This window comes from Gopherus flavomarginatus, chromosome 4, assembly GCF_025201925.1.
Source record: "Gopherus flavomarginatus isolate rGopFla2 chromosome 4, rGopFla2.mat.asm, whole genome shotgun sequence".
NCBI classification, from domain to species: Eukaryota; Metazoa; Chordata; order Testudines; family Testudinidae; genus Gopherus; species Gopherus flavomarginatus.
The window spans coordinates 86,068,761-86,094,572 of record NC_066620.1 but is presented as its reverse complement, the minus strand read 5'-3'; the positions used below and the strand labels follow the sequence as shown (position 1 = coordinate 86,094,572).

The 25,812-nt window shown below is 44.5% G+C and overlaps 1 protein-coding gene across 5 annotated transcripts in view; it reads left to right on the top strand.

Annotated features, from left to right (window-relative positions):
• Nucleotides 1–8: 8 nt before the first annotated feature.
• Nucleotides 9–25,812, top strand: part of TTC13 (tetratricopeptide repeat domain 13) — an 81,013-nt gene continuing 55,209 nt past the window's right edge. For 4 of the 5 annotated variants that reach the window (XM_050949047.1, XM_050949045.1, XM_050949044.1 and 1 more), the window contains exons 1-4: nt 9–280; nt 7,183–7,277; nt 19,591–19,666; nt 23,885–23,955. In XM_050949047.1, coding sequence (XP_050805004.1) covers nt 46–280; nt 7,183–7,277; nt 19,591–19,666; nt 23,885–23,955 — 477 coding nt within the window. In that variant the 5' untranslated portion in view covers nt 9–45. Of the gene's footprint in view, nt 281–7,182; nt 7,278–19,590; nt 19,667–23,884; nt 23,956–25,812 lie in introns of those variants that run through there. The other variant, XM_050949048.1, reaches the window with a different exon arrangement.

Genomic DNA, 25,812 nt, shown 5'->3' with positions numbered 1-25,812 from the left:
GGCAGAAAGGAACCACCTTGAACATGCAAGGGGGGAGGCGCACGCATGCGTGCTGAGAAGATGGTATCTGCCACCGGGACCTGCTGTTGCTGGGGCGCCGTTGCGCTGGGGCAGCTCGTGCTGCTGCTGTTGGGGGCGGCCCGGGCGGCGCTGGCCCTGACCGAGCACTACCCGGCCCTGTCATTGCTCAAGCAGGAGCTGCACCGGCAGCAGCTGCAGGGCCAGGCTGGGGGCTGCCCCCAGGCGCCGGACTGGGGGGAGCAATACTCGGCCGAGTGCGGTAAGTCGGGTCGGGCAGCGCCACGTCCTGCCCCGCTGCCTGCTGGGGGAGCTGCCGGGCAAGGTCCAGCGGAGGGGGCGCCCCAGGCTGGCGGCAAGGAGGGGCGCCTGGGAGGGGTTCCCCCTTGTCCTCTGTGTGGGGGCGGCGTGTCACCGGGCGTGAGTGCGCGTGGGAGGCGCGCGGCGTGTTACCGGGCGTGGCGGGTCCTTCCTGTCCGTGGCTTTCGTGAGGTGGTGGCCGCCAGTCATTCCTTGCTGCCCTCCGCCGCGGGGTCCTTCCTCCTAGCCCCGGGATGGGTCCCATAGCTACTTACCCTACGAGCAGTGGGTTTGCCCTGCTTTGCTTGGCAGCATTGGCCTCTCTCCCATCTCCCTGTCTCCGCGGTGCCATGAGCCTGGCAAGCCTCTGAGGTGAGAGGTGAATGGTCAATACCTTGTTAGGTACCTGTCACCTGAAGGCAGTGGGGTCATGTGGACTTCTCCCCTCCTTTGACTGTATCTTGGAGAAGGAAGGGGTGTGAGTGATAGAGGCATTTCTGGTGAAATTCACTTCTTTTCTGTGCTTTGTGGGGCTGGGATGACCCTGGAGGTGACTGAAAGTAAAACAGGAAAAACAAAGCACAGATTGATCTGTTGTCATAGGGACACTGATCGATTTCAGCTAGAAGAGAGAATTTTGGCTCAGCTGCTTTGCATGGGCAAACATTGCAGGGCTTAATTTGGGCACAAGTCCATGAACATGAAGAAATTTGTAGGCTCTGGTCCTTTAGTTATAAGAAATGCTGGTGATACAGTCCTTTTTTTGGATAACTGAGCTTCAGGTAATCAAGATTTAAATATTCAGTGTAATGTATTGTTACAGCATCTTTTATATAAACTGTATTCCTAACAAACACTTTAGAGTTGTATAGTACATTTAAAAATTATCAATGATGGTACCAAATCATGACTTTGGCTGTTGCAATAAGCTAACACAAAGAAAAAAGTTTTCAGTTTTCAAAAGGCCAACAGAAAGTGTGAGTCCTCTTGACTGATGTCATTGGTTCTAATCCAAAATGAATGAAAAGAGAGCTGGCAGGTTTGCTAAGTGCAAATACAGAGCCTGTGCAAGCCTGAATTGTGTATTTGGTGGTGTGGAGATTTGCCAGCTCCTTATTTGTTAGTGTATTGAATAGGATTTAGTTTAAAAAAACAAAAACAAATTGTCTTGCTGGTAAAGTTAATGTTTCACTGATTTTATTTGTTTTGTTGTTAATAAAGAAACTGCTTAATTTAGACCCTAATCTTGCAAAGGTTTAAGTATTTGCATAATTTTACTCGCATGAGAAGCCAGCAGTGGGACTAAAGTTCTGCATACACTTGAGTCTTTGTAGGACGTTCAGTATAACATTTGATCGTAAGCACGTATTTATTCATCCTTTGTGACTTAGATATAATGCACATCACTTACAGGCAATACATGTGAACAAAACCAAATGAATATAGAAATATGAAAAAAAGAAAAAACAAAATCCAGTGTAATAGAGAAACTGTCAGATTTATTTATGTAGCTTGTGACTTCCCAGTGTTGTTTTGCGATATGTGTACTGGCATATCCTGCTAAGGTTATTTAGAGAAGTTTAAAACAAGTTTAGCAAAGACTCGTGAAAAGATATTTTTGTCTGTATATGTAAATATATATATTTGGATATGGAACTATATTTGGCTCTGCTCTTAAGACTGCTGCCCTTTAAATTGTTCATGTAAAGCATCCACCTTATAGCAAATGGAAATGGTTAGTTCAGGGGTCGGCCACCTTTCAGAAGTGGTGTGCCGAGTCTTCATTTATTCATTCTCTAATTTATTGTTTCGCATGCCAATAATACATTTTAGCCTTTCTAGAAGGTCTCTTTCTATGTCTATAATATATAACTAAATTATTGTTGAATGTAAAGTAAATAAGGTTTCAAAATGTTTAAGAAGCTTCATTTAAAATTAAATTAAAATGCAGAGCCCCCCAGAGCAGTGACCAGGACCTGGGCAGTGTGAGTGCCACTGAAAATCAGCTCATATGCCATAGGTTGCCTACTCCTGGGTTATTTGTTTGTGTTAGTGTAGCACCTAGGAGCCTTAGTCAGGGACTACATCCCCATTTTGCTAGGTGCTGTAAAAACACAATACAAAATTGGTCCATGCTTCAAAGGGTATAAAACACACAATTCTTAGCACTGTTTGTTTGTTCTCCATTACAGTGTACTGCTGTTTCTTACGTTTATAATGAAATAGGTACTTGTATGACAGGCTGAATTAGGATTCTCCAATGGAGAGATGTTTGGAAGATGAAAATTTTGATGTACTGGTTGGGATATAGCTTGTATGAAAGATGTTATGCAAAATAAAACATGTAAAATGGTAGTTCATGATTAGTTAAACTAATAATATCAAGCAAAGAGTTCTGTGGCACCTTATAGACTAACAAACGTATTGGAGCATGAGCTTTCATGGGTGAATACCCACTTCATTGGATGTGTATTCATCCACGAAAGCTCATGCTCCAACACGTTTGTTAGTCTATAAGGTGCCACAGAACTCTTAGTCTGGATCTGTAAAAGTGGCAAACATGGCTGCCCCTCTGGTACTTAATAATATCAGGTACATTAACATTAAGTTGAAAGTTTTTCTTCCTTATGACTGCATTGATCATACAGTGACTCCTTATTGATTTAACTATGAAACAATATCTATGCTAGTTTTAAAACAAGTGGCACACCAATCCATTGTCAACTGTTTACAAATCTTTCAGTTTTCTGGTTAAATAAATCAATAATTGGAAAAACTCTCCTTTTGTCTAAGAGGATTTGGTTTTCTCAAACTTCTCCACTGCTGTCATGCTCCGTCAGTTCCTGTCTATATTGTAGATCCAGTATGGCTTCTCCTCTGGTTGGATTCTCTACTTTGTGGTTCATAAGGTTGTCTTCTGCGTAACCTAAGAAACAATTTCATGCAAGTTTGACAGTATTTATTAACCTAAAGATTTATGGGTAGTGAAATCCTTCCATAAATAGAGTAATCTTAGAGTTTTGAGAATCTTGTAAATTGGTTCAGAATTTCTTTTTAAAAGTACTGTCTATACTGTGATTTGTAACAGATAGTCCACTCTAATTTTTCCCTTGTATCCTTATGCAAAGAACTTAATCATTAAACACATAGTAGTTGAATAGTAGCTCACTGGCATAGTAAATACTTCTGATGTAATGGCATGGCACTCCACCCCCTCCACCTTGATTCTTTATGCAGATTAGACATTTGCAGGAATTACTGGATTAAACTTTATAGCATGCATTAGGCAGAAGGTCACACTAGGTGATCATTGTAGTCCCTTCTGGTTTTAAAATCTGTGAATCTTGGGCTCCTCAAACAATGTAATTCCTGTTATGAGAATCATCCCACCAAGTTTCATTTATGGTTCATTTAGAATCATAACTTCATTTTCTACTGGCAGTGACTAATTTTTAGTTACCGTTCCAACTTGTATTTTATAACTAGACTGTGTTGCTTTTTGCTCGCGCGCTCTCTCTCTCTCTCTCTCTCAATTACCTGATTATACCATTTTTGTTTGAGTTTTATAATCAGGACACACAAGTAAGATGTTTCCTACAATAGTAAAGAGGAGGAGCAACAGCTTAACAAAATTGAAACAAGAAGGCTGTTACAGAGTTTTTTGCATTTCCACTGATAAATATTTTTTAAAACATTGCTATTTGCAGTAGATAAACAAAGGATTAATTTTATTTCTTGCACATGTGGTAGAAGTCTTTTGCCTTCTTCAATATTTTAAACTGGTGATATACCAATCTCCTAGAACTAGAAGGGACCTCGAAAGGTCATTGAGTCCAGCCTCCTGCCTTCACTAGCAGGACCAGTTTTTGCCCCAGATCCCTAAGTGGCCCCATCAAGGATTGAACTCACAACCCTGAGTTTAGCAGGCCAATGCTCAAGCTACTGAGCTATTCAAACTGGTGAAGAAGATTTTTATTTCAGTTTCTTTTGTAACCCTTCTGCCCCTCTGAATTGGCAGCAACAAGGGCCAGGTTCAGTATCCAGAGGTTCCGTTTCAATAACACAATGCATAACCGGCTCGAGCACCCACCCAGTGACCAGGGACACTTACATACCACACCCCCCTGGGCGCCTGTAGGAGGCAATACTTCCCCTCTCGCAAGCACGGAGTCTGAGTGTAGCAAAATCCTTTTAATAAAGGAAGGAAACAAGGCGGCATCCCATTGGAGAAACACCACAAACAGGATTATAACACAAACCATAAGCAAAAACCCACCTCCAAGTACGTTTGGCAATGTCCTTTCCCCCTTAAGGTCTTAAGCCCAATCACCCCAAAGTCCAACAACCCGAAAGTCTCTGGTCAGTGCCACCCCAGAATTCAAAAGTTTATCTGCAGAGTTTTACCCCCCCAACCTGGGTGGAAATGGGGGTGGGATCAACACAGGGTGTTAAGGGGCACCTTACGTGGGCCAGGGCCAACTGCTCTGCCTCTCTGTGGAGTTCTGCTGCAGCCTTCACCAGAGCCAGCCCCACTACACCAGCTCTGCCGCTCCTCCAGCCGTCCCTGCAAACCGCTTCACTCCACTCACTATTCCATGGGCTGCTCCAACATGCTGTAAACTGCTCCACTCTGCCAGCTGCTTAACAATAGGTCGTCAGGCTCCTCCACTAGTTAACACAGCACTCAGTGATCTCAGCTCAGCTCTTAGTAGGGGAGCCCTGGTGCTGGTGCACCATTGGCCCAACATGAATTCAGCTCAGCAGTCTCTAGATGGACTCCTAATGGAATGAAAATTAACTCTACTCTTTAACAGTGGAGAGAGGAGGATGTGCAATTGGTGTTCCAGGCCCTCAAAAGGGCCCCATACCATCAAGTACATGCACCAGTCCTCAACCTCTCTCCATTCACTGGGTTTTGGAACCCATGTCCCTTGTCTGGCAAGTGTCACTTAATTTATATTGAGACATCTCTGTCATAAAGCAGTCTCGTAGTTCCTCATTCACATAAACGGGTGGCAACGCTTTATTTATCCTGCCCCAATAACAAAGAAATTGGGGATCCCAGAGCTGTCAAAATAACCATCACAGGCTGCCTTGGGCTATGCTGGGCGTGCCCATGCAAATACCCAAGATTTCACATCCTGAAGTTCTTCCCATAATTCACCACCAGATGTCAGGGTAGAGCTGTTATGGTATAAATCCCCACCTCTGAACCTTAGAGTCCAAAAGATGGAGTACCAGCATGAATTCCTCTAAGCTTAATTACCAGCTTAGATCCTGTAGTGCTGCCACCAACCAGGACTTGGAGTGACTGGTACACTCTGGTCCCCCCAAAACCTTCCCTGGGGACCCTAAGACCCACACCTCCTGGATCTGAACACAAGGAAAGTAAACCCTTTTCCCCCACCGTTGCCTCTCCCAGGCTTTCCCTCCCTGGGTCACCCTGGAAGATCACTGTGATTCAAACTCCTTGAATCTTAAAACAAATGGAAATGCACCTTCCCCCCTCCTCTTTTCTCTCCCTGTCTCCCACCAATTCCCTGGTGAGTACAGACTCAATTCCCTTGAGCCTCAACAAGGGGGAAAAATCAATCAGGTTTTAAAAAAGAAAAGCTTTTAATAAAAGAGAGAAAAAAAGTAAAAGTTGTCTCTGTAATTTAGATGGTAAATGTTACAGGGTCTTTTAGCTTATGGACACTAGAGAGAAGCCTTCCCCCCAGCACAAATACAAATTAAAATCCTTCCAGCCAAATACACATTTGCAAATAAAGAAAACAATCAAAAAGACTAAACCGCCTTTGTACTTGTACTCACTATTTGAACAGAAAATTAGAGAGCCTGTAGGTACTTCTGGTTACTCTCAGAACCCAGAGAGAACAACAGACGAAGAAAACACACAAAACAAAGACTTCTCTCCACAGAGATTTGAAAGTATCTTGTCTTCTGATTGGTCCTCTGGTCAGGTGGTCCAGGTTCACTGCTTGTAACCCTTTACAGGTAAACGAGACATTAACCCTTAACTATCTGTTTATGACAAGAGCTCATCCTGACTCTGCTTACACTTATATCTGTCAGTCCAGTTAACTGTAGTCATTAAACTCTGTAATGCCTCAGATTCTATTTTGATATCTACAATTAAGCAATGTATATTTTTTCTTCCCTTTGCTCTCCCCCACTTCCTCACCCCATTTACATACTCTTTCTTCATGTTAGACTTTCTATAATGCCTTTCACTTTAATATCTTAACTGCTACTTTTTCATGTTTGTGTCCCATCCCTTATTTTTACCATTTTTTCTACTCGTCTCCTTAATCTTTCTCATCTATCCCTTTCCAGTCTTTACCCCACTATTTGCTGGCCAGCATACCAGCCACCTTTCCTCCATCTGAAGGCTGGACGTAGACCCATTCTCCCTAGGACCTGAATGTGCTGGCTCAAGGAGTGAGGGACCAGATAGTCTGAAACTGACATGCTCTGCTTTTCCCAATCACTTTCACACTTCCTCCTCCTTAGGTTTCCCCCTCCTCATCTCCTGGTTTTCTCCCCATTCAGCTTCTCTGTGCTGCTACTCTTGCACACAAATTTTTGGGTCAGCTCCATAGGCAGAAATAGTAGGGAAAGTAACTGTATATAACAAGGTTCACATCAGCTACTGCACTTCTTGCCATCTCTCCTGGAACAAACATGATGTATGGAACATATGAACAGTCCTACTCTATGGGACTGCCTTGTAGAGGAATTTTTAAAAGGTGGGGTTGGCATGAGGAAACATGGCATTTGCATGATCTGGTACACTTATACCCTGCTTAAGTATAACAGTTCAAGTAGACTATCCAGAGATAATTCAAATATTTGTTTTTGCAGATTCACCACTTTTGCACTTCCATGAGTCAGATTGTGAACTAAGAGGGTCTTCCTCCTGTGAATCTCTGCTTTCTCTCAATACTGAAAAAATTCTGGTATGCTGTATACTATTTTATTATGTACAATAAGAATGCTAATTGGTTGTAGATGTGAGAGAATTGGGTTTGTGTATCTAATTACTAGATGTCAGAATTATTAATAATATTAGAAATTATTATTATGGGAGACCATGAGACACTACTTTGACCTAAAATTCATTTTTTTAAGTCCAAAGGCCAAATGGCATTTTCTAGCATTGTTCTAAACATGCCTAACAGCTTAAAAATAAGCAGCTAGTTCACCCAAAACAGTAACAAAGTATTCATAAGCATATGAACAGTATACTTACTAAATAGACTTGACCAAGGGAAAACTATCTCATTGTGATGTGCTCCAACATGATTGAGTAGGGTCTAACAAAGAAACCTCATGTTCATAATGTGATGAGTCATTCCATATTCTTTATGAAAATATGCTTATATGAATGACATAACTGAGATATACTTTATGCCAGATGGCTCATGTGAGATATCATTAGAAAGGTTATGATTTATTGAATGCGATTATCCAATTTGTATGCCTGTATCATTTCTGTATCTGAAGTTAGGAATATTGATTATGTATCTGTATTCCTACTATGCTACTTTGGGTGACGCCCACTGCTAACACTTCAGGTGCAACAATGGAAAAGACAAACAGGGCTGATGACTCATCAGCAAGGACAATGAGCTTTGAAAAGCTTGACATTCCTGTGGACACTCCGTACTGCCACTGACTCATGGAGGCTGTGATACTACAGAGTCAGGTGGTCTTGTCACCTGATGCTAAACATTACCTGGGAGGACTTGTAAATTTCCACTGTAAGGGAAGGGGAGAGGGCGGTCAAGTTTGAGAAACAAAGGATTCCCACTGTATGTAAATCCCTTTAAGGGTGGGGAGGAAGGCAAACAGGACTCCTCTCCCTGGCCTTCTGCCCGAGAAGAAAGACTGCAAAAGGGAAGGCAAGATGGAGAGTTCAGACTGAGACAGGGGTCCAGTCTAAAAAGGAATTTAGCTGGAACTGTGAACCACAGAAACTTTGCAAACTGCCTGCAACAATATCTAGGGTGAGAAATACTAGCTGTAACCAATTTCTTTAGTGAAACTAGCTTAGTTTGCGTGTTTGATTTCATTTACTGAGTAATTTACTTTGTTCTGTTTCCCTTTTTACTACTAAAAATCCTGCCTTTTATAGTTAATACAATTTATTTTGTTTATTATTAAATCTAGTTTCTGTAATTTTCTAACTGGGGTAGGGTGAGGGGAAGCTTGCACACTTCTCTCTGCATTGTGAGGGGAAGGAGGGAGGCAATTTCATAATATCTCTTTGGGTCTCCACCCCAAGGAAGGTGGACATCTGAGTGCTGGAGCAAGTCCCTTAAACTGAGTCTCCCCAGAGCTGATCTGCAGCTGGGTGTAGACCTGCCTGTGTGTGTGTTAGAGGAGGTTTTTAGAGTCTGGCTCACCAAGACAGGTTAAAGGGGACCCATGCTGGCAGAACAGGTAGACTCTAGTATCTCAGCGGGTAGCTTCCCAAGGGGTCCAACCTGTCGCACATAAATTATGTCATCGCCAATTATTGACTTCCTCTAAAAAACAATTTGAGACAATTCACCCTTCATTCCAGTCTTAATCCAAATAAGATTTTCTTCCCAAGGCCTTTCCTCTCCTCCTCCTTGCTGACCAACAGTTTTTCTATTGCAGCTGGGTCCACATATGTTTTACTTTTAAGAAAAAAGAATAAGGAGTACTTGTGGCACCTTAGAGAGTAACAAGAAAGCTTATGTTCAAATAAATTTGTTAGTCTCTGAGGTGCCACAAATATTCCTTGTTCTTTTTGTGGATACAGACTAACATGGCTGCTACTCCGGAACCTTTACGTTTAAGATAACACTGGTATGTGGGATGGGAAAGTTTGTTGGCTCCTTTTAAGACAGTTTCCTTTTGTCTTATTTAAAACCATGTGAAGTCACACCTGTTGGTCAGAGGCCTTCTTTTTAGAAACTTCCCTGTATTGTATTAGATATTCTTTGAACCAGACAGCCTCCCTACCTCATTCCTTCTAGCCTTATAACTCATTATTTTCAAGGCCTTCCTTTACTTGCTAGTCAGGGCCTATCTTTATAACACACACATTTTCTTAACCAAACGTAAGCTAATTTTAAATTCTTTAATTTCATATTTATCCTGCACTACAAATTAGTTCTATGTAGAGGGAATTTGTACCAATCGTTTGCTTCTATGGCCACCTGCTCTTGGATCAATATACTACACAAGAAAAGTACTCATGAAAGATAGTAGATTGACAACTTTGGATACTTAGGACATCTACCCATGGAACTAATGCTACCACCAGGCCCGTGCACTGCTTATTTGCACTCTGTTAATATGTCTCAACTCTTTTCAAGAAATGCTGCCTCTGGAAGTGATGGATTAGTGCACGCTCTTCATAGCGAATCTTCTGCTTCTGAGACTGTCAAAGGTGCCAGGACCTGGTCTGACACCACAAGAGCATTTAATGTAGGACTCTATCAGTAACTAATGTAAGTTACTACAGAATGGCCACTATTAACTGGCAGTGTAAAAGGAAGAAGTTATGTATCCCATTACCTGTCTCCTAATCAATTCAGTCACTGTACATCATATTTTGTTATATTGCAAGTGTCATCATCTACTATCATTACACAGAGAATTCTGAAGGGACAGTTTCAAGATTTAAAAAAAAAAAATCAGTGTTTTATAACAATAATGCTGGCTACCCAACTTTTTATTAAAGATCAGAGTAGTTTTAGAGGATTGTAGCAGGGCGGTGTGGCTCCCTTCCTCCCCAGGGAGGGTCGAGCGCCGGAAGGGGCAGGGCCACAGGGCACTGGACCCGCCCCTCAGAGGATCAGGAGGCTACCCAGAAGTATAAAAGCCGGCTGGCGGCGCTCAGTTGGAGCCCAGCCGCCGTTGGAAGCACACCTGCCAGAAGGTGCTCGTGGCTGGGAGGCTCCTGAGGCCCAGGGCAGTTGCCTGGACTGGCCGGAGCTTCCCCGCGCCTGCTACGACGAGGAGCTGCCGGAGTTTCCCCGCGCCCACTACGAGGAGGGACTGCCGGAGTCGCCCCGTCCCTGCTGTTACCCCGAGGAGCAAGCCTGGCCGGACTTCCCAGAGGTACTGCCGGATCTACCACCCAGCCCCAGCCAGGAGGGGCCCATGCTACTGGACTTCCCAGGGGCCGATGCCACAGAACAGGTAGACCCAGAGGGGGAGATTGGAAGTAGCCCGGGGGCAGCCGACCCCAGTCAGGCTGCAAGTGTACCTGAACCCATGTCAGTGTGTTGCAGTCAGGAACCTCACTGACTGTTAGCGGTGATAGCCGCTACTAGGGCCCCGGGCTGGAACGCAGTGGAGTGGGTGGGCCTGCGTTCCCCCTGCCACCCGTACCTGGGTGGCAGAATCCCCCTCTCCCCTGCCTAAGGAGGCCATCAAGTCCAGCGACTGACTGCTCGACCCTGAGCCACGAGGGTCTGAGCCTTAGTAACTGTGTGTTTGGTGCCTCGCCTGAACCAAGGGCTGGTCCCCCTTTTACTGTGCCACTGCTCGATCCTTCCCCAAAGGGCTCGAGCTGCCTGAACTATTGTTGCTCAGCCCTGAGCCAAGAGGATCTGAGCCTCTATAACTTTGTATTTGTTGCCTCACCCTATAGCAGAAGGCCGGGGCCCTGAGCAATTGTGTAGCGTAGCTCAGCCCTGAAGAAAGGGGCTGCCGTAGACGATGTGTATCGAGGCCAGTGTGGCTTCCCTCCTCCCTAGGGAGGGTCGAGCCCCGGCCGTGCGCCTTTACAAGGATATACGATCTCAATGTTGTATAATGGTCACTGACTTTGTGGAATCTCTTATTTCTGTAGTATATCAGCGAGAGATAGTGTCATGGTGTGTGTGTTCACAGGAGAAACTGTTGTAAAAAATAATTGGTCATAGCCTGTGTAAACATGCACTCTGAGGGCTTGGCTACACTGGAGAGTTGCAGCGCTGGTGAGGGGGTTACAGCGCTGCAACTCAAGATGTGGCCACACTTACAAAGCAGAGCCAGCGCTGCAACTCCCTGGTTGCAGCGCTGGCAGTACACCTGGTCTGCCTCGGGTGTAGCGATTCCAGCGCTGATGATGCAGCCCTGGTCAGCAAGTGTGGACACCACCAGCGCTTTTATTGGCCTCCGGGGTATAAGGAGGTATCCCAGCATACCTTTTCAGCCACTCTGGTAATCGTTTCACACTCCACTGCCCTAGGCTCAGCTGACCCCCCCCTTTAAATGCCCCGGGAATTTTAAAAATCCCCTTCCTGTTTGCTCAGCCAGGTGTGGAGTGCAATCAATCAACCAATCAATCAGCGACCATGCCTCCACGCCCGAAACGAGCCCCAGCATGGAACAGTTCCAAGCTGCAGGACCTCATCAGTGTTTGGGGTGAGGAAGCTGTGCAATCACAGCTGCGCTCCAGCCGGAGAAATTATGTTACCTATGGGCAGATATCAAAGTCCTTGCTGCTAAGGGGCCATGAACGGGACGCGTTGCAGTGCAGGGTCAAAATAAAGGAGCTGCGCAGTGCCTATTGCAAAGCCCGTGAGGGAAATCGCCGCTCAGGAGCTGCACCCACGACCTGCCGTTTTTACAAGGAGCTGGATGCCATACTTGGCTGTGACCCCACTCCCAATCGGAGGAGCACGATGGAGAGTTCAGAGCAGGGAGAAGTGGGGGAGGGTGTAGAGGAAGCGGAGAGTGAGGCTACTGGGGTGGAGGGAGACACCCCAGAGTCCCAGGAGGCATGCAGCCAGGAGCTCTTCTCAAGCCAGGAGGAGGCTAGCCAGTCGCAGCAGCGGGAAGTTGCTGGTGAAGAAGAAGCAGAGGAGCGTGTTCCGGGTAAGCAGATTTTATGTTTTGGGGGAGGAGGGTTTGGGTTATGGCTGCCTGCGTGCATGCCTAAATGTGGAATAGCCCACTGATTTGCACTATCACGTCTCTGTAATCGGCCTCGGTAATCTCTTGAAAACTTGCAGCCAGAGCATGGGCAATGTGCTTGCGCAAGTTTATAGGGAGAGCCACCGTGGTCCTTGTCCCGGTCAGGCTAACTCGTCCGAGCCACTGTGCCGCGAGGGGTGGGGGGACCATTGCTGCACACAGGCAAGCTGCATAGGGACCAGGGCGGAATCCACATTGCTGTAGAAGACCCTCCCTCTCTTCCCAGGTAACACACAGCAGTGATATATCTGGCAGTAGGAAACCCTGTTGAGAATGTAGGGATACTTCTCAGTGCAGGTCGGCAGCGTCCCGTCCTCCCCCCCCCCCCCCCACAGGTCGGCAGCTTCGCGGCCCCCCCCCCCCCTTGCAGGTCGCCAGCTTCCTGTTCCCTCCTGTCCCCTGTGCAGGCCCCCAGCTCCCTCCTCTACCCAGTGCAGAGAAACCCCAGTGAGCCATCAGGCAGTTCCCCTTCCCAGGTGAAGTCGGGGCAGAAACACTCACCCCATTGCTCGCCATGCCTTTGCTTCCGTGGCCTCTCTGTGCTATGTTAGGTATATGGGAATGATGCTACAAAAAGTCTACAAACTCCTTCACTGTGTGATAATAAACAATGTAGCCTCTGTGTATTACATGTTTCTATCTATGTTTTTTTAAGTGACCTTGAATAATGCAGCCGGATCACCGCCTGCCCGTCGCTTGCGCGAAAATCAAAAGAAGAATTGATCAAAGCAGTTATGAATCAGTACGCCAGAGAAAGTAGGAAGACGCAGGAATGGAGAGAGAAAATGCATGAGTGGAGGCAAACAGAAAGCAGGAGAAAGGAATTGGCTACCAGAAAAACCTCGAAGCAGTTGATAAGCCTCCTGGCTCGCCAAACTGACTCTTTCCAGTCTCTCATAGCCATGCAGGCAGATCTGTACCGTGGTAACCCACACCCCTCCCAAAGCTCTCTTTCTTGTTCCCCAGTATTTGCACAAAACACCCTTCTCCAGCAGCCTGTTTCTTACTACCCCCAGCTGCCCCCAACACCTGTACGATCACCTACCAGCCCTGATAACTACAATCCTTACCCTGTGCGCTCCACCCCCATGATGCTGCAGCATATTAATCCTGAAGTCCAGCAGACATTGAACAGCAATCCAAACAGGACATATTCAAACCTCTGAATGTACAGTCCACCACCCTACCCCCCTGCCCTTTTATGTACTGTATTTTGAATAAAGGATTTCATGGCTTTTACAATAGTTTTTATTATTGCAGAAAGTGGTGGATACTGTACCCCAAGGGAAAAACGAGCACAGCAAAGGCACCAAACATTACTGTTGGCTCTCAGCATCAAATTGCTCCCTTAAGGCATCCCTAATCCTTGAAGCCCTTTGCTGGGCCTCTCTAGTAGCCCTGCTCTCTGGCTGTGCAAATTCAGCCTCTAGTTGTCGAACCTCGGAGGTCCATTCCTCACTGAATCTTTCACCCTTCCCTTCACAAATATTATGGAGGGTACAGCACGCGGATATAACAGCGGAGATGCTGCTTTCCCCCAAATCTAGCTTCCCATAAAGACAACGCCAGTGGGCTTTCAAACGGCCAAAAGCACACTCCACAGTCATTCTGCACCGGCTCAGCCTGTAGTTGAACCGGTCCTTGCTCCTGTCAAGCTTCCCTGTATACGGTTTCATGAGCCATGGCATTAAGGGGTAAGCGGGGTCTCCAAGGATCACAGTGGGCATTTCGACGTCCCCTACTGTGATCTTGCGGTCTGGGAAAAAAGTCCCGGCCATCAGCTTCCTGAACAGGGCACTGTTCCGAAAGATGTGTGCATCCTGCACCTTTCAAGGCCATCCTGAGTAAATGTCAGTGAAACGCCCACGGTGATCCACAAGCGCTTGGAGAACCACGGAGGAATACCCCTTGCGATTAACGTACTCTGATGCCAGGTGGGGTGGTGCCAGAATAGGAATATGCGTCCCATCTATTGCCCCTCCACAGTTAGGGAAACCCATTTGTGCAAAGCCATCCACAATGTCCTGCACGTTCCCCAGAGTCACAGTTCTTCTTAGCAAGGTGCGATTAATGGCTGTGCAAACTTGCATCAGCACTATTCCAATGGTGGATTTTCCCACTCCAAACTGGTTCGCCACCAATCGGTAGCTGTCTGGAGTTGCTAGCTTCCAGATTGCAATAGCCACCCGCTTCTCCACAGTCAGGGCAACTCTCAATCTCGTGTCCCTGCGCCGCAGGGTAGGGGCGAGCTCAGCACACAGTCCCATGAAAGTGGCTTTTCTCATCCGAAAGTTCTACAGCCACTGCTCGTCATCCCAGGCTTGCAGAACGATGTGATCCCACCACTCAGTGCTCGTTTCCCGAGCCCAAAGGCGCTGTTCCACGGTGCTGAGCATGTCTGTTACTGCCACAAGCAATTTACTGTCTTCAGCGTCAGGCAAATCAATATCATCGTCTGACTCCTCACTGTCACTTTGCAGCTGAAGGAATAGCTCCACTGCCATGCGTGATGTGCTGGCAACATTCATCAGCAAGGTCCTCAGCAGCTCAGGCTCCATTTGTAACAGAAATCGCGCTGCAGACTCACAATGCCGCCAAACTGCTCGGAATGTGTAGCAAAGCACCACGGGGTGTTGGAACAGGAAGCGGAAAGACCCGCACCTTCCGTCCCCTTCCCACAAGCCACAGCGCCAAAATGGGACGAGGTGCTCTGTGGGATAGCTGCCCACAATGCACCACTCCCAACAGCGCTGCAAGTGCTGCAGATGTGGCCACACTGCGGCGCTGGTCCTACACAGCTGTATGAACACAGCTGTAACTACCAGCGCTGCAGAACTGTAAGTGTAGCCATGGCCTGAGAAGACTATCTCAGTTGGAAGCAATCACTCTTGGGGTAATTTTAAAAACAAAAAAAGCTGAACTCTCCTATGTAGTGCAAATTGCCCATTACAGTTCTTAGACTAATTCTTTGTTCTGTCACCACAGCAGTTATTTATTTGGTCAAATCTCCTGATTGACCTAGTATTTCCAGGAGTACTTGTGGCACCTTAGAGACTAACAAATTTATTTGAGCATAAGCTTTCATGAGCGACAGCCCACTTCATCGGATGCATAGAATGGAACATATAAGAAGAGTATATATATACATACAGAGAAGATGCCATACCAGCTCTAAGAAGCTAATTCATTATATATCTGATAACAGGTCATCTTACCTTCAAGTCAGTGGCACTGCTATGGGCACCCACATGGCCCCACAATATGACAACATTTTCATGGCCAACTTAGAACAACGCTTCCTTAGCTCTCATCCCCTTAACGCCCCTACTCTGCTTGCGCTACATTGATGACATCTTCATCATCTGGACTCATGATCATCTTGATTATCACTACAAAAGTTTTTTTCCTGCTGATAACAGGTCATCTTAATTAATCAGCCTCTTAGAGCTGGTATGGCATCTTGTCTCTCTGTGTGTGTGTGTGTGTGTGTGTAATATATATATATATATATATATATATATATATAAATTCTTCTCATATGTTCGATCATATGCATCTTACGCTCAAATAAATTTGTTAGTCTCTAAGGTGCCACAAGTACTCCTGTTCTTTTTACGGATTTTGTATGATGGATTTTCTATGAACAAAATCTTTTAGTTCATTCACTAACTGCCATTGACACTCTAGCCCTGAAAAGTATTCTTTTGTAAATGTACCTTAAACATAATAGTGAAATCCAAAAATGATTACCAGCAGTTTGGATTTCTAACTGTATCAGGGTGTTTAGTGTAGCTCTAATTTCCTAGTTGAGATAACAATTGAAATATTATTACACTTGATCCTGTTGTTGATTCCAATCTTGTATAACAAAGAAACCATACCAATCTTATCATAACTGAGGCATCAGATTCCAGAAACTGAAACAATAATACAGAGACTATATCAGAATTATAGCCTTTTCAATAAGAAATGCCAGTCTCGGTGGATAGGGAATTATTGCAATAAAGAAACTGATATTCCTGTCAATAAAACCCCAATTAAGTATCGGTCACTATTGATTTGCTTTCCTCTGAAGATTTTTTTTTTTTTTCACCAAAGGTAACCAGTATATATTGGCATTTGAAGAATGCTAACAGTTTCTGGAAAAGATTTTTCTTCCAGCCAGTACTATGGCTCTAGCATGTATTGGGCAGTGGCTCTCTTGTGTAGTTTAGGCAATGTTTGTTCTAGGGTGTGGATCATTCCATTAGTGAGGCTAAGATTTAGTTACAGGTATTTTTAGTAAAGGTCATGGACCGGTTACGGGCGGTAAACAAACATTCACAGCCCATGACCTGTCGATTAGTTTTATTATATAAATACCTCTGACTAAAACTTAGCAGCTCCTGTAGCTCTGGGGGCCCCAGGACACTGCTGCTGTGGGGCCGAAGCCACACCTGCTCCTAGGCCCTGGGGACCGTTGCTTGGGTGCTCCCCGGGGCTGCACCTGGGACTGCTGCTTGGGTGCTTCCACCGGGCCAGCCGCCCGAGCAGGGACCAGTGCAGCTTGCCCCGAGACTGCCTGTGGTACCACTACTCAGACCTTCCTCAGGGCCAGCTGCCCAAACAGCGGCTGATGCAGCTGACCCTGGGACAGCCTCTGGGGCTGCTCCTGGGACCCTCCTCAGGGCTGCTCCTGGGACCGCTGCTCAGGTGCTCACTGGGGCCAGCTGTACCGAGCTGCCTGAGCAGTGTTCGGTGCGGCTGGTGGGACCGCTGCTCGAGGGCTCCCCAGAGCCAGCTGCCCTGGGACCGCCTGAGCAGCACCTGGTGCGGCTGGCACTGGGATCAGCCACACCCACCATTGCATCTGCGAAAGTCATGGAGGTTGCAGAAAGTCACGGAATCCGTGACTTCTGCGACCTGCATGACAGAATTGCTGCCTTATCCATTAGTGCCCATTATTCAGATGCACTGTGGAGTGAAACTTTTTAATGTAACAATTCTGTGCTTGTCTTGAAGGGGACAAGAACAAGGCTGAAGCCTTTTGCTGGAGAGGAAAAAATAGGAATGAAGTTGAAGACATGGTGAGAGAGGGACATCTAAAGCAGCAGAAGAAAACGGAAGTGAGAGAGAAATAAGGAAGATCAGACCTGTCTTTCACTTGCTTCTTGACATAACTCACTTTTGGAAAGTCTTTATCAAATGAGCTGTTATATTTAAATTCTTGAGTGCATCCAGTGTATGATACTTCCCTTAGAATAATTTAGATGAGCAGTAATCTAAATATGGGTAGCATTTACTTCAGTAGCAAAAATCTTTCACCCAACTTTGGTTAAATTCTTCATCATCTTTTTTTTTGTAAGTTTTTTTAAAATTTATCAATGTAAATGTGGTTACAAATAAGTAAAACATTAATCTTGTAGTAATGCCCAAAGGCCCCAGTCAGGATCAGGCCCCGTCGTGCTAGGTGGTGTACAAGCATGCAGGACAAACCAAAAAAGTCAGACTGACTGATCAAGAGCTTCAGGATTGTGTGTCCTCTGTACAGTGGGATTTGCTTTTGGTACTAAAAATGTTGCCCACGTTTCTTTGATTCTTTTAGAATTAATATGCCTTAAATTTCTCTCAGCCAAAGATTTAGCTGCATTGACTTCAACAAGAAAAATTGGAGACAGTAGTACAAAGTCTTTTGGATTGATTGTTCAGCTACAGCTACTTCTGGCTACAGTTTTGCTCCTATAGTCCACTTAAATGCCTTCAGTTGTTTTGTGTGGTGTTTGCTGCACTGTATACTTACGTTGTGGCAAAACATGGCAGATTTATCCTTGAAGTTCTGACAACTGGCATAATGTGAGCATATCTTGATGCTGGCAAGAGTTGGGACTCCTTGGTGTATACAGTTATTGTGGGCAGAGAGGCGAAGACTTTTATAATAGACATTTAAAGATATCAAGTAGAGAGTTGGTAACTTTGGAGGTCCATCTTTTTTGTTTATTTGGTAGTAATTGTATAGTTCTCTTTGTAAATGTAATCTGTAATTACATGACAGTGGACATAATCCATCTCCAAAATAAAGGATTCTGATATATCTGCAGCAAGATCCTAATCTGGGTCCATGTTGCAACAGTTCAATCAGCAGTGTTCTGTCATTTACCATTTCTGTTTTCAAGGTGGCCAGACATGACCCGTTTACTAGACATGTGTTGCTCTGAATGGTGTGTGAGGGATATAATATGTACAACTCCTAAATAATGAGGTAGCTAACATATTAATGAAGCTATCTAATAACTTCTATGATCTACATTTGGGAGAAGAAACATGAGACCAGATCCACAGCTGATGTAAATTGACTTAACTTATTGACACTCGGTTATGCCAGTTTACTCCAGCAAGGATCAGGTACAAGATCTTTAGATCATTTGGCACCCTTTCTTCTCTACAGCTTTGACATAAAAGGAACTAAACCACTTAAAAATGCACTTGAATTAAATTAGTAAAGATTACTGGCCCAAACATCACATACTTCATTTAAACTTGATCCATAAGAGGTATGTTTGCATCACGGTTTGAGAAAAGCATCATTGTGGCCCTAAACTGCAATGGGAGTTCTAGGCAAGACTCAAGGAATCAGTGAGAGTTCTCTGTGTGAATCAAAGGTGTTTATACTTGTTTGGACATCTCCTTGTACACTTCATTTTCATATTATCCTGTTCTGCAGATACATTTTCTGAAAAAAGATTTTTCCAGGCAAATCTGCTTTTGTGGTCCCTACTTTCTCTGCAATTCCAGTATATATGTTTTAATTGTAAAGGCATGTAGTAGTGACGAGATTAACAATGCCAGATTTAAAAAAAACAAATCTTAATGAAACTTCTGTCCTTTTATTATTGGGTCTGTTTTCTTATGTATTTGTTTTGTAGTCCTTCACTCTTTCTTCTCACTGGACAAAGGGTAAAACTTCCGTTCCACTATGTAATACGTTGCTTAGGGACATTCCCATAATTCAAGTTAAAATGGGATGTATACTATAGTAAGGACATTGTTTTATATTTTTTGATTTGTCCTACGGGTATGTACTTTCATCTGGTATGTTAAGTTGGCTGTAGTATCAGAGGATAGCAGTGATATCTGAAAAACAGTTTATCCCCTCACAAAACGTTAGGAATAAATTTTAGTGCCTTTTTTCAGTTTTGTTATATCATGGATTTTGCTTTAATAGTAGTAGTTACATTGATGTCAGATGTTCTTTTAAGGATTTAAGCCTTAAATTGTCAATGCCAAATTCTGATTTCGTAGGATTTTTTTTTGTTACTGTCAGTTAAACGTTAAAACCATAATGTTTTACAGAGCCAAGCAAAGTCACTTGCGGAACAAAAACGATTCCCATTTGCCTCTGATAATGACAACACAAATGAAGATTTGGGTAAGATAATTATATAAGGTTTATGGGGTGGTTCTAGATGCCACTCAGAGGCACAATGTTTTGATACTGTAACATTATAGTTGGTAATTCTGATGGATGCTTTAGTATCACTTTTATCACTCCTTTCACAATAAAATTTCAGCCTTTTGTTTTTAATTATGTGGAAAGAGCATCATGTACCTTTTTTCCCCGTAGTACTTCTTTCTACTCTGCACAGTGGGACATTTCACCGTTCATTTGGTCATGCAAATGTTAATAAAATATTTTCCCAAACCCTGTTTAACACCCATGAACTCTTCCTACTCTCTCTTTCCTGTCATGGCTGATAACTTAAGATTTTTCTGGATGTTTGAGAGAAGTCTTCTCTCAGGTGAACTTGCTGCTCCATGGAGCTTGGAACTGCTGTTTTTCCTACCTTTTCTAAGTCTGATAGGCAGGTGGGAGGTTCTTATGGATTTCTTTCTCTGTGCTGTCTACTTGTTGGCACCCTCTAGAAGTGCACCTGGTGAACTGCTGTGACATTGCTCTACAGTCTTCTGCTTCTGTGCTGAGAGGCAGGTATCTTCTAAACAGGTATCTGAGGGAACCCTGTGCTGCTGAGGTTTTTTAGTTTTTTTTTTAAATTGTTTGCCATTTTCTCTCTCTCGCTTCAGCTTGGTCTCTGTCTGGTAGGGGGAAGGTTCGTGGGAGAATTTTGAGGAAGGTTGGAGACTTCCTTAGTCTAGCAGTAAATCTTCAGCCCCTCCAAGTGGTTCAGCATTTGCCACATGGGAGCCCAGGAAGCAATGTCAAAGGAACTCCATTCCCATGTTTGGCTCCATGGCCTGTCATCCTACCTGCCCTACTCCTCCTTCAGGTAGATCTTTTTGGGAGCGTCTTCTTAGGAGTTTCCTAGATGTCTGGTATTTTTCTGAGCCAAGGTCCTTGTATTTGTGCTTATTCTGCTCCAGTAAACCTTAGGGGAAGAAATGTGAATTGTGTCGGGACTTCTTAAAATGTGGGCTGCTCATATCGCCTACAACATTCTAGGCAGTGTCTTTTCATTGTTTTGCTCCTTTCCCCAATCCTTCTCTTTTCCACAAAACTAGTGTATTTCAGTTATCAGTCTACCCTTATGTGACAATAGTTTATTACCTTGGGAATGATTGTAATACCATATGAATGATGGCTAATGAAGTAGATTTAAGAATCTGGCAGAGAAGGAGGATAAATGAAGAAAATGCAAGGAGCGTTTCTAGTTGCCATTGGGTCCCTTTCACTCCACATACTGCAGCAATACTGTGTGCAGCCTCACCTGCTGACTGATTCTCATGTGGTGTATGCATAGTGAAGATTTTTATATATATACAAAGGCATATCCCTACATAGTATAAACAAACACTTCACTCTGCTCAGTGCAGACATGTTAATAGTAGTGCAGGTTGGGTTAGGCCCCCTCCTAAACCAATTCCCAGGACAAAATTAAGAAATGTCTCCCCACAATGACAGCACTGTCCACCTGTATGAGTAGTTTTTCTTTCCTTTACATCAGCAATGTCACCTGAATGTGTTTGCTTTGCAAAAGACAGGTTATTCATGACAGAAAACATCGTGATTGCTGTTAATTAGCACCTTTGTTGGCAATCTCAGCTGAGATGCCAAGGGTTGAATAGGCTGAAGAATGGTTCTCTTGTCCCTAGAAATGATCCCTCCAAGTCAGGGTTGGGAAATATTGGCATGGGAAAATCTGTATTCAATCTCTACCTGTTCTGTGGATAAATGGGTCATTGTTCCCTAAGGATATATATCCAGCACATTTCACAAACACTAAACTCACTGAAAAATATACTACGTATTCTAGGTATTTATGTCATGGTGATAGATGAACATGTTAGAAAAATGAGTTTTGTGATAAATGTAGATAACCTTAACAAAACTATTGCTTTCATCTTGCTTACTAAAGGATTATTTAGAAATTGAGAAGTAGCCTGAATTCCTACTGTCTTTTTCTGACTCCTCCTGTGATAAACTTAGCTGGACTGTCCCAAAACCAAATATTTTACTGAAAGCCTATGTCTGCCATACCTCTCCACCAAGTACTGCATCCTAAAATAAACTTAACATGTTGAGTTTCTATTAATAACTCTTCTGATGCTTGAAAAATAAAGCCTTGGTAACTCCTTTTAGCAATACAGCTGTCAAGGTAAACTAGCACACTCACAAAAAAGTTTCTGATAACTTTTAGCTGTCTTAATCGCTGCGATTATAAGATGTTCTGAACAAACAAACAAACAAACTTGTACCTTAGGCTACTACAGCCAAATTCTGCAATTTGATGGGCACATGCAGTTCCCGTTATCTTCAGTAGAAGTTGCATCTGTGTATCCAAGAGCAGGTTTTGGCTCTTAAACTTTATTGAAGAGCTTACTGCCAGACCTATTTAGAAGACCTACTAAAAGTGTTTTATCATAAATATAAAATTTTCATCCCTGATACTTGCAGCATAAATATTGCCATAGGTTGAGACTTTTTCTCCAATATAACTATAAAAGGTAAGTTATCTAAACCATTCTAAGAAGTTTTGCAATCTTCTCCAAGATACATGACGTACCACTGCTGAGTAAACAAGTGAGGGGAAAAAAAACAGTAGCCTCTCATGTGAAGTATTGTTTTAGGTAAGTATTTGCAGTTGAAATACTGTGGACTACTCTTTATACTAGACCCTAAGCTGTGGAGGGCAGGTATTGCACTTCAAAAAGAAAATAACATTGTCCACATGCCCCAACTTTATACAAGTGCAGAAGACAGGATTAGGAAAAGCCACAACAAAAGCCCTCTACTTTCTAACCTATCATCATCAGTATCTCCCAGTGTGGACCTATCTTGTGTATCGTCTAGACTCCAAGCTCCATAGGACAGGGTCTGCCTTTGTATCTTATTCTGCACTGACCACATCAACACTTAATAATAAGCAAAAATTCAACTAATCCATGTGTAATAATGTCTACCATCTGAGGATTTCAAACTGTTCTTTGATGGCTAATAAATCTAGCCTCACAATATCTTTTTATGATATGGAGAAAATTTTACACATAAGGTAACTGAAATAGGAAGGTTAGGTGCCTGATTTTCAGATGTTCTGAGCACCCACGTCTATTTTTGTGGAGCTGCAGGCACTCAGAACCTTTCAAAAATAATCCCTAAGTGACTTCCCTATTATACATAATAAACCTGCGTCAGAGACAGAATAGAAGCCAGGTCTGCTGACTCCCTATACTGTGCTTTAACCATCCTGTTGTTCATATTAGTAACTCACTTGCTGGAATGTTAAGATTTCAAAGTCAAGCACTCTAAAGTTAGGAAATGACAGAATTAAGGTTATATCAGTCCTAGTCTCCTGGCTCCTTGTCCCAGACTCTTTCCCTAACCCAGGGGTAATCAATTATTTTTTGTCAAGGTCCAGACTCCAGAGAAAATAATACAAAAATAATAACAATGATAAGTTTTTTGTTTTAAAAATTCAGTCTATTCTAAAGCATCTGGTGGTCCTGATTTGGCCCCCATTCTGCCTATTGCGTACCCTTACCCTAACCAGTCCCAGTTCTCCTTCTGCACCCCAGTTCATTGTCAGCTCATCTCCCATTCCCCTGATGCTGGTTCCTAGTCCCATTCTTTGTCCAGCCAGTCCCAGTCTCTTCTGATTCCTCATCTGATCTGTATTTCCCCGTCCCTGTTTCCCTCACCAGCTCCCATCCTCCTTGTCCAGTCAGTACCAGCCTCCCCTCCGTCTTACACTCCAGCTATCCTTGCTCAGCTAGTCCTAGTTTCTCTTCTCTGCCCCCAACCTAGGGTTGCCAACCATCCCGGATAGGCCAGGAGTCTACCAGAATCTGCATCCATCTCCCAGTGGCTATTGAAAGCAATCTGGGATATTTTAATAGGCTGATAAAAGTCCAGTGGCAGCGCAGCGGGGCTAGGGCAGGCTCCCTACATGCCCTGGCTCCGTGCAGCTCCCGGAAGCAATCGGCATGTCCCTCTGGCTCCTAGGCTACTAGCCCTGCCTATAACTGATAGCATCTAACGGCTATATTTGGGATTGGGATCCCCTTGTGCTAAGTGATTTACAGTAAGATACTTAATTTACATTTTGTTAAATATGACCACATTTTAGAATATTTGAAAAACTGACACGTTATCTGTGTTGTTTTTATTTTAATATTTGTAATCTTGCTTTGCCAGCAATTGCCTACGTGTTGATTGGCAGCGGCCTATATGATGAAGCAATAAGACATTTTTCAACAATGCTACAGGTAACTGTTTGCTTGTTCTAGTTTTGTAATTTTAAACTTAAAGATGATGAACCTTGAAATCAATCACTGAGGAAATTGGTTTGTATAAAATACATATTGTTATAAAATTCGATCTTAGAACCATTATAGCATTTGAGGCTGACAAAGCAGATAAAATACATAACTCTTAATAAATCCCAGGACTTAAATTGGAGAGATTCTGCTATCAGATGTGAAAAAGAATACAATGGATAAATGAGGTTTTAAAAAAAATCTCATTACCCCAGTCTCCTAATAAATGAGTACACCTCTACCCCACTATAACATGACCCAATATAAGGCGGGTTCGCATTCAAGGTGGTAAAGCTCTGACACGCTGCTCTGAGCAGCATGTTAAGGGTGCCAGGCCAGGGCAAAGGGTCTTGGGGGGGGGCGGGGGCAGTCAGGGGCTTCCCTGCCCCCAGGGTCTGGGGCACAGGAGCTGTGAGAGGGCACTTTTGGGGGCCCCGCAGTCCCAGAGTGGCCTCGGGGATTAGTGAGGGGCCGGGAGCAGCCCACTCTGCTTCCCTCGCTCTGGCCCCAGCTGTGTCGCTCAGGAGGGGTGGGGGGAGGCTTGGGGGAAGGGATTTCTCCCCCCCGCTCACCAGCAGTGGCAGAAGCGGAGCTGCTCAGCCCCAGCCTGCTCCACTCCGCCAACTCCCAGCCTCAGCGCTCCGCTTTCTGCCACAGGTGAGTATGGGGGATGTCCTTTCCCTAACCTCACTGGCAGCGTGAAGCGGAGCGACGCGGCCCCAGCCCACTCCACTCTGCCACCTCCTAGCCGTGTTGCTCCACTTCCCATGGGGCATGTGAGTGCGGAGGGCATCCTTTCCCTAACCTCCTCGCACTCACTGGTGGTGGGAAGCAGAACAGCCCAGCCCCAGCCAGCTCCACTCCACCAGCTCGCAGCCGTGTTGCTCCGTCTCCCACCAGGCAAGTGAGTGCAGAACCTTTCCTCAGCCACCCCTCAGCGACACAGTTGGGGATAGGGCAAGGAGAACGGAGCGGGCTGGGGCTGCGTCGCTCTGCTTCCTGCCGTGGGGGAGGGGGCATTCTTTCCCCAACCTCCCTGCACTCACTGGCAGCGGGAAGCAGAGCACCGTGGCTGGGAGGTGGCAGAGTGGAGCGGGCTGGGGCCACGCTGCTCCGCTTCCCACCACTGCCGGTGAGTGCCTGTCAGGGTACAGGGGGGTGGGGGTAGATAGGGGTCGGAGCAGTCAGGGGGTAGGGGGGTTGGGTGGAGTCCTGGAGGTGATTAGGGCCGGGGGTCTCTGGAGGGGCGGACAAGGAATGGGGAGGCCAAAGCAAGTTTGATATAATGCGGTCTCATCTATAACATGGTGAGATTTCTATTTATTTATTTATTTATTTTTGTCTCCCGAGGACCACGTTATATCGGTGTAGAGGTGTAAAATGTAAGCCAACTTACTTTTTAGAAAGAATAGCTACAAAAGAACAAAAAACATACTTTATTTTGCACAGTTCAGTTTCCTAAAAGTTCACTTGATTAGGACTTCTTAGTGTATTAGAATGTAGTAAAAAAAAAAAAAAAAATCTCATTCTTGGTTACAATTATCATATTGCCAGTAACTCACTAGCAGAATAACCTCACATGTGGCACTGGCATTATGGGAGCTCCATGTTATAAACCAGACTCCATCCCAGGTTAATACTGGGTTCTCAGTTAAGAACTTGGCTGCTGTAATATTTAAGCAAAATGTTATTTTTCTGATTGGATGCAGTAGACTCCGTATTATTTTATCATTCAGATTGTTTAATGGCCGGCTGACAATTTTTTTAAAAGGGTACCATAGATTAGTCACACTTGATTTATAAATA